Genomic DNA, 9,487 nt, shown 5'->3' on the forward strand with positions numbered 1-9,487 from the left:
TTCCTTCCCTCCTTGCTCCCTACCAACATCCCTTCTTCCTTCTTTCCTTCCCTCCTTGCTCCCTACCAACATCCCTTCTTCCTTCTTTCCTTCCCTCCTTGCTCCCTACCAACATCCCTTCTTCCTTCTTTCCTTCCCGCCTTGCTGCCTACCAACATCCCTTCCTCCTTCTTTCCTTCTCTCCTTGTGGCCTACCAACATCCCTTCTTCTTTTGTCATTCCCTACATGTGGGTTGGGAATTGATAGGATTTTTATGATTCCGATTCCCTTATCGATTCTCTTACGGATTCTGTTGATAAAAATTTGGTGCACGATGACATTCTTCTACCTTCGCCTGGGACATTCTATTCCTGCTTGCCTTGGCGAAAACAGAAGGTAGTGAACAGAAGCTGCAGCCTCTGATCCAGTCAGGCTACCCGTCTGGTCCCAGTCATCTAAATCTAATGGAGAAGGCATCCGTTTAATGAAAAAAGAATTACTGTACAGTTTCGGGAAATAAACTCATCTCCCCGTGATTTAAATAAACGAGCGTCACCTTTCTCTCGCTCCCTGAACTGCAATGCAACTTCGTAGCATGTTTCGTTACATCCATTTTAATAGATAGAATCATGTAGGAATTCCAGCTAGCAGTGGTTCTAATTAGAGATGCTAGCAATGAAGAGCTGGATTAACGAGAAAGGCAGACTCCCTTAATAACCCAAAAGAGAGGTAGGAAATTAGTTTGTTTCTAGAAATGGGATATGATTTACTAGGAAGCACATTAAGCTCAGTCAGTGATATAAAACTAGCTACTAACCACCAGAGTTGCCTTCCATGCTGGTCGCAACTTTAGCTTCTGTCCATCAAAAACACGGCATTCATTGTCATGCAGGTGTTTCTGCATGTTGGATGTATTTCCTCCCGCGGATGTAATTGCCACTTTGCAATGATTGCAAAACGCCTTGTTGCCATCTTTCTCTTCCTTAAAATGAAGCCAAACTTTTGATCACTTTACCCGATGGGGCGCCATTTATTTTTTTCTAGACTTACACCTGGTCACGTCATATTTGCTTACTGAATGTCGTGTGTGTGACTTGCATAAAAAAGTAACGTGTTGCTGCCCAGCGCTAGGCTCTGGTGCTGCCTGGAACCCTTAAGAGGATCGTTAAGCGAGCTGCCAAACGGTGCCATGGAATTGGAAAACACGGAGCCGGTTCTGAACAGGAACCAGTTTTCCATTCCCATCCCTACCTACCAACGTTCTTCCTCCTTCTTCAATTCATTCCTTGGAGTAGTTCGGCTTCCTTCCATAGCTCCAGTTCACTCCAAGTCACTTAAGTCGATTTGATCAAATCATGCATTGAAATTCCTTTTTTATTTCCATCCTTTCTTTTTATCTTACATCCCTTTCTCTCTCCTTTCGTCCTGCTCTGCTGTGCTGCTCCTCCATTTGTCTTTCTTTGTCTCCTTTTTTCCCAGTTATTCTTGTGTCTCTGTTTCCTCATTACTTGGTTCCTCTTCCTGATTTACAGGTTTTATCGCTGCCTGCTGTTGGTATATCTGCCATACATTCAGGGTATCTGCTCTGTTTTAGAATAAATATGAAGAACTAAGAAAACTGGACATTTGAATTTGTGGAAGAGAGAATTCTCTTTCCCTGACAGATGGCTAAAATCCTGATCGAATCAAAATGATAATATGTGATAAAAAATCTTCTGCACAGCCTCCATCATACCTATGCAGGATTATTAGGAGCTGGAACAGAAGGAAATGTTCAGCTGTAAAACATTTTCTTCTTCTGAAATAAAACATGCAGCTCAGAGAGAAGCCTTTTAGTCACATTCAAAAACCCCAAATCAGACGAAGACTTCTCTGTTTTCTTGTGATTGCAGTAATGAATGATGCGTTCAGGGCCGCTGGACGGTGGTTTAACTGAACGTTCTTTTATGTTTCCTCTGCAGATTGTGATCGTGCAGTGGGGGGGGAAACCCTTCAGCTGTGCCCCCCTCAACGTGGAGCAGTGGCTCTGGTGTCTATTTGTGGGAGTTGGAGAGCTTCTCTGGGGGCAGGTGAGCTTTTCAGCCTGCTGTGTCTCTCCAGAGTGCGGTTTGTTGTTGTGCTTTCTCCAGCGTCACGCAGCTTTGTCGTCCAGCCAAAACGCCGCCCACTTTGCATCCAAAAATTCAAAACGCATCTCTGCGTTGTGATTGGCCCGTCTGTTTGAGACCACTTGTAGGCAAAAATGATTTTGGCCGCTAGCGGGTGGGGCTAGTTTACTAGGCTAGCGCTGCAGCAGAAATTGGATGGAAGTAGATTAGAATCCAGATTTAGATCTCTAGAAACATCACATCGAGTTACACACCTGATAAAAAAGCACATTTACATGTTTTTAATTGTTTTAAAGAGCCTTCTAGATGCACGTAAAAGGCTGAACATTCATTTCAAAACATTTTTACTGTTGCTGTATTTATAAATGATGAAGTTAACTGGATTTTAAATCTGTCTCAATTTGGGGAATTAAAGCACTTTTATTAATATGTCGGTTATTTAATCAAATATGGACAGGTAACAAAAGTTCTGACTGTTTTCCTCAATTTCTCCTCTAGAAGTTCTTGCTAATCTAAATCCTGAAATGGCCATAATCTGGCTTAATCTGAGACTACTTTGATTGTTTTAAATGAAAATGAAGGAGCTGACTGTCCTAATGCCAATAAATGTGGCACCCAGGTGATCGCCACAGTTCCAACAGAGCGACTGCCATGTCTGAAAGAGGCGGGGCTTGGCCTGGAGCCCGGGGAGGAGGAAGGGGAGGAGCTTGCCGAGGATGAGGAGGAGATTGACTGTGCAGAGCGAGAGCTGCGCCGCGGACAGATCCTCTGGTTCAGAGGCCTTAACCGTATCCAGACTCAGGTACTATCAGACTGGAGCTCCAGTTCCAACCGTAGCTGTGACTTTGGCAGCGGAGCACGGACACCCAGACATTTCAACCTGAACCTTCACTCGGCCATGACACGTGTGCAGTTTGTTTGAGGTGAACGGAGGAAAAATCTGGGCCGTTTCTGAGCCAATCACTGTTCCTGATGTTTGCTCTGCTTTCATCAAGCAGCTAATTTATTAACACCCCCATCATTCGGTGATAAGGTCCCTGAAATTCAGCCCAACCCAGATAAACTGCAGGTATCATGGTCTTCTCATGCTTGAAGAACAGACTTTTGTAAAGAGATAAAGAACTCCTTAGAAATACGGACTCTTTGATAAGTTTAAGGTCTTAAACTGATTTGTTCTTGCTCTTCAAAAGTCAGGCTGTCTCATCCAGTCTCTGCTGGTCCTCTGAAATGTGCCAAACATAATGCTTTACTTTTTCTCTCTGACACAGCTGACATTTCTGTTCTAAATCCTCTGAAAACGGCTTCCTATGTCTTGGAGGTGGTACCTTCTGAGCACATGGTCACCATGAGGGGGCGTGTTTATTTATTGATGGAGCGTCCTCATTCAAACTATCTAAGGCTCATGTGAAGATAAACGTTTACCTGCATGAAGATCAACTCTCCTCAGAGAGCTGGGCCAGCTGCTCTGTTTTAGTGCCCGCTCCACAGGTCTACAGGTTTCTGTCAGATTATTTGGTCTGAGCACAAAATGACACAGATGTAACGTTAGCTTGCTCATATTTTCCACTAAGCAGCCAGATTTTCTTGTGTTTTTGTAAAGTAGTCTGATATATTTTTCAGAGATGCTGAGTAGGTCTGAATGTCGCCTCACCTCTGAGCGGCTCCAAGGTTTCGTTGAAATAAAAACTGAGTTACATTCACAAAAAACTGGCATGAGTGTGAGAACGAAGTTTCTCTATGGTTTTATCTCTAGACGCAGAATAAAAGCCTATTACTCCACTTAATTGATTTTATTTTTTAGATTTTTTCTCCACTATGATGAACAAGTTTTTATCAAAAGTATATCAGATGGATTTTATCTGATGGTCTTAGCTGCGCCACATTTAGATGCTAACATCTCTTTGGGGATTACCTCAAAGGGCTGAAAGGATTACTATAATCTAACGGTAGTATGGGGGTGTTTCACTCCTACGCAGGCTACATCCTTAAACATGTTGAGGCCCAGTGTGTCTGAAGTGAAGCAAAGTCTCTACAAACTGACGTTCAGTGTGATAAAAAGTGTTCATTGCATCTTTGAAGTATCTAAACCCACTTAAACCTCCGATTCAGAACCAATGATGCATTTACAGGATCTACTGTTATGCTTTCTATGGCAAACAGCATCATTTACTTATTTATGGAAAAACTTCGCTTTAAGCTAATTTAGGCAATAAAGTTCACTTCCTTGTCAATAAAAAACATGGTAACTTCAGGTTACATTTTAAAATCTTTCTCCTTCATTAGCTCCTCCCACCTGCAGGAAGCTAGCACAATGTTTATCCTCGTTTTCTGATGTCTCTTCTTTTTCCCTTTCCCTTGGTGAAATTGTTTCTTCTGCTGCTGCTGGATATGCATGGCCCTGCAAGGTCCTGCATGAGCCAGCAAGGTCCTGCAAGGCCCTGCAAGGTCCTGCAAGGTCCTGCATGGCCATGCGAGGTCCTGCATGAGCCAGCAAGGTCCTGCAAGGTCCTGCATGAGCCAGCAAGGTCCTGCAAGGCCCTGCGAGGTCCTGCATGGTCCTGCAAAGTCCTGCATGGCCCTGCAAGGTCCTGCAAGGTCCTGCAAGTTCCTGCAAGGCCCTGCGAGGTCCTGAATGGTCCTGCAAGGTCCTGCATGGCCCTGCAAGGTCCTGCATGGCCCTGCAAGGTCCTGCATGGTCGTACGTGGTCCTGCAGGTCCTGCATTGGGCTGCAGTGGTGCAAACTTGCAGTTCTTGGGTTAACGTCTCCAAATGATCCGCTCACAACGATAGCCACATCCTCCGCCCCGCTCCGTTCCAGACCGCCTGTGTAAAGCAAAGCCTACAGCCTCTGCGGTTCCTCCCGTCTTGCTCCGTTTCGACTTCCTTGGAGCTCAAGGAGAGCATGCGCAATATTATTATTAAATTCAAAACATGTTGAAATTAAGGCCTATTTTCATGTAATATAATTAAAACTCACCATCAGCATCAATCACACACGCTTCTGCTCAAACAGGCTGGATTTTATGAAACTTTTAAGCCTCTGTATAAAATAAATATTTTAAATAGATGAGAAATGTGCTTCCTTGTCTACTAAAGTACCGATAGCTGGCATCCAGTTATTTAATTAAACGCTCTTAGTTTTTGGGAATATAGAAGAATTACGCTCAAATCTCTAGTTACCGATCTGTCGTTGCCATATTTTAATTTGACAAACAGGATCTTCTCGCCATCCTTTTTCCTGTTTGGTGCGATTGCAGTAACGGATCTGGACCTGGCCGGACCGCCGCGGAGCTAAAAATAGCTCAGCTCTGTATTTTGAAGGTGAGGACGGAGACGATGTATGTGAACGGTGACGTGCGGAGTAGTAGCGTGCTCCACACGCCGTACGTGAGCAGGGCGGAGCGCTGACTGAGGATGTGGAATCTGGGGGTCGGTCATGCTGATCTGCTAGCAGGGGAAACGTGTTGCGTTAGCAGTCTTTTATTCCTGTGCTGTACCCCTGACAGACATGTCATGGCTGACCAGCTTATTTATAAACTGATTCAAAATTCTTGACTTATTAAAATGGTTCCGAGTATCAATGGAGGTAATAAAACACCAGTGTAACACATAAGTAAATACAGTCATTAAATGTCGCTTTAATGGATTCTGTCAGTTTGTTATTTGTGGGTTTTTTCTATAGAGTTAAAGCAGATAAATCAGTGTAGCCTGTGTTTGTTAAAGGCTGCTGGAGATTCAAACAACACTGCCTCACTTTAAGGTCAAATATTAGCTTAAATTGACAAAAATGTCGAGCTGCCTTCTGCTTTTAGCAGGCTAAATGTGGAAGTCCTCTAATAGGGGGAATCTCAGAGAACTATTAACAGACCACTTTGCAAAGACTGGAAGAAAATGCAACTGCTTGGCAGGAAAAGGGGATTCAGTCGGGGGGGCAACGGTGTGTTTAGGGAAGCTGGAGGAGAAAAGGACATCAGGGCAATAATTTCATCAGGGCGAGAGAAACCCCCCCTCAGGCCAGGCCTCCTTCCCTCACTGAGTGATGCTGCTGTTTTGTCTCTGTCCTGCAGATGGAGGTAGTGAGCACATTCAAGCGAAGCGGTTCCTTTCAGGGAGCAGTGAGACGGCGCTCCTCCGTGCTCAGTCAGCTCCACGACGTAAACACTATCTCTACCCCCTCTCACGTAGCTCTCTCCACCGCTACAGCCAATACCAGCCCAGCCCCTGGGAGTGAGTTTGCCGAAAGCATGCACACACATCTCCCACACACACACATGAACTGGCACACACCCATCCACACACACTAACACTCCTGTACGCTGCTGCACGGCACGTGGACTGCGGTATTTTTACTCTCCATGGTTGTGTCCCTTCGGCCCGCCAGCTGCTCGTGTGTGTGCACTGTCTCTGTTTTCTTTCTTTGTTTGGATTTTCCTCCTCATGGTGCACGAGTCCTGACCAGCACCCGGTCCTGACCAGAACCCGGTCCTGACCAGCACGAGTCCTGACCAGCACCCGGTCCTGACCAGAACCCGGTCCTGACCAGCACGAGTCCTGACCAGAACCCGGTCCTGACCAGCACCCAGTCCTGACCAGTTGTGTGGCTGTGGTCTGATCTGGACTGGTCCAGTCCCAGTATCCGTCTCGGGCCAGAGACTGTTCCCCTGTTGAGTGTGGGTTGGTGCAGGAGGCGCCTGGCTGCTCTCCCTCTGAACGCGGTGTCACATCGCTAACCCTGAAGCCTGAATCTCAGCTTGGGGCAGATTCAGAACCTAAAGGAGAAGAAGAAACCCTCCTAAAGTTCAGGGGAGTAAAGGCAGCTCCTCCTGCGCCTCCTTTTCCTGTTTGCATATGAGGTCAAGCGTAGTTGTTTTGGTTTAACGTCTCTAATAAAATGGTGTCATTTGGATTTTCTCTTTATGATGATAAGGTGATAGACTAGCGCTGTGAAAATGGTCGATTATATCTCTCTGCCATCAGATCCATTCTCTCCATGCTGCTGCTGTTAACCTGTAAACCTTCGAGTATAAGAACCCATCACTGCTGTTTCTGAGCATAAACCCAAGGAGCATTTCTCTCCTCCTCTTCCTTTCCTTCCTCTGCTGCTCTTAGTTTGTTTGCTGCACTGTTGTCCACTAGTTGATGATGTAACAGCATTTCCAGCTCTGACGTCACACGTTTGCCCCCATGTCTTCAGAAAGTCCTGATTTCTTTCTCTCTGTCCAAACCTCTTTGTTTTTTCCTCTCTCCTCTCACAGCTTATTGATGAGACGATGCAGGTTCCCTGTTTGGGACCGTTAAACGTTTTCTTCTTCTTCATACGTAGAGCTATTTAGATCTGAACAGATCTAAATTCAGGCTCTTGTTTAGCACTGATAAGATTTATTTAGAACGTCTTTCTTTTCCATCCCGTTTTTCTCCCTTTTTTTTCACCTCATGTTGTTTTTTATCATCTATCCATGGTCTGATTAAAAAAGCTGCACCCTTCATCTCTCATTTATTTGTATGAATGTCAGTTCTGCGTCTGCCTGTCTGAAAGTGAGCTTGGATGCGCTGAACGTGGGTCTGCAGATGTATCGGCCGGAGTTTGACCTGTAGTGCACTTAGTGCCTGGATGCCTGTGGAGAAGTGTGCATGCATGCGTGCTGTGTCTTCATTTGGTTGCCTTTATTTGCCTTCTCAGTTGCTTATCCTAACCTTCCATCACCCCCCTCCCCCCACTCCGCCTCATTCCACCCCACGCTGACCTTCAGTCCCCCCACCACCCACCCACCCCCTCCCGTCGCCTGTAGGAATGGCTTAGAAAGGCCTGGGCTGGGAGTTCGCATCCTGCACAGTCATGAGGAAACACCTGGGGTTCATGATGGATCAAACATCAGCTCTTCATCTCTTTATAATGTGATGTCATGCAAAAAAAAAACATCTTCAGATGTACCAAACTGGCTGCCAGATCAGAGATAAATTGGTGCTGAGCTGCAGCCCCTGCCTCTGCTTCTTATTGCAGCCTTTATTTAGCTCCCCATTATATTTCCAAAGGCCGTTATATTCAGGACAGCAACAGTTCCAGCCGCTGTCTTCAGACAAACAAACAGGGAGGGACGGCGAAGCGGCAACTGCAGGTTTGTTTCTCTGAATCATGTTGCTGAGCAGCCTGAGGGAAAATTAAAATCCCCATCATTCTCTTTGGTTTGAACTCTGAAAAGAGGAGGACAGATTATCAGACCCGACCATCTGGAAATGAACTTTTCCCTTTACATTTGAAAACCTGGGTTTTGCTGTTAGCGCTCGCCCTTACTTTACTCAGCTTATTTGGACTGAATGCAGAATCTGCAGCATTTAAAGTCGGCATGCGTTAAACCAAAGCGTTTACTATTGTCACGCCGTCAGTGTCTGACAGTCCACAGTAAGGAGGGCTGCAGGGAGAGAGAGCTTCTCCAGTCCTGGTTCTCAGGTGCATTATTATTTTTACATTATTGTAAAAATTCCATAAAGCAGGACAGTTTTGTTGGTTTTATAGTTTTCTTGACCCACCTGCAGAATCACACGGATAACCAGTGAGTTTTAAAGATTTATTAAAAACTCACTGTGACAGGAATTGAGAACATGGCGGGAGGACTGCCCCCTGATGGTCCAGAAGAGGAAGCCCAAATATCTCCAACAAGGACAGAGTCCAGAATGAAAGGACGAGGGATCCAATTCCATTCCTCAGGTCCATAACCCCCCAATCAACCAGAAACTGAAAACTCCATCCGCATCCAAAATCCTCTGCACAGTAAAGGCCAGGAGCTCCATCAATGACCTGGGCGGTTGGAGGGGGACTGGAAGGAAGGCAAAGAGGAAAGGCTTGATCAGAGACATGTGAAAAACAGGGTGAATCTTTATATGATCCGGCAGCTTGAGGCTGAGTGCTGCCTGGATTTCAAATGAAAGGATGAATCTGGTATCAGAAGCCTTTAGGTTAATGTCTCAGGTTCATAGCCAAACCAGGTGAGTACTGGGGAGCAGGAATCCTTCTCCCATCGGCCAGACGTTGATGTGTTTCCACTGACCGGTCCCAGACCCGTCTGCAGCGCCGAATGTTTGACAGAGTTTACAGAAATGTCCTTTAGATGGAAACGGGGGAGGTTGGTATCCTACAGAGGACTCAAATAGAGTCATACCAGTGGCAGAAGAAGTTGGACAATTATGTGCATATTTGACCCAAGGCAGCTGAGTACTACCCTGACTCCGCCAGATGGATTTGCTCCGCATATCCATCTGGAAACCCTCCGTTGAAGTAATTTTGGGAAGGGGCGAAAATACTGGTTAGCTGATTGGCCTATGTTGGTGATAGACGGGCCAAATAAACCAATCAATCAGATCAATGAAGCATATGACGTACTAACAGAGCGACGACGAAGA

At 45.7% G+C, this 9,487-nt stretch overlaps 1 protein-coding gene across 4 annotated transcripts in view; it reads left to right on the forward strand.

Moving 5' to 3' along the window:
- The window catches only part of atp2b3 (ATPase, Ca++ transporting, plasma membrane 3), a 115,024-nt gene that overhangs the window by 89,448 nt on the left and 16,089 nt on the right, over nucleotides 1–9,487 (forward strand). For 2 of the 4 annotated variants that reach the window (XM_015396820.1, XM_015396822.1), the window contains exons 23-25: nucleotides 1,942–2,049; nucleotides 2,708–2,890; nucleotides 6,157–6,316. In XM_015396820.1, the coding sequence (XP_015252306.1) occupies nucleotides 1,942–2,049; nucleotides 2,708–2,890; nucleotides 6,157–6,316 (451 nt within the window). The remainder of the gene's footprint in view (nucleotides 1–1,941; nucleotides 2,050–2,707; nucleotides 2,891–6,156; nucleotides 6,317–9,487) is intronic. The other 2 variants (XM_015396823.1, XM_015396819.1) reach the window with 2 other exon arrangements.

This window comes from Cyprinodon variegatus, unplaced genomic scaffold (genome assembly GCF_000732505.1).
Source record: "Cyprinodon variegatus isolate N-32 unplaced genomic scaffold, C_variegatus-1.0 Scaffold822, whole genome shotgun sequence".
Classification (NCBI taxonomy): domain Eukaryota; kingdom Metazoa; phylum Chordata; class Actinopteri; order Cyprinodontiformes; family Cyprinodontidae; genus Cyprinodon; species Cyprinodon variegatus.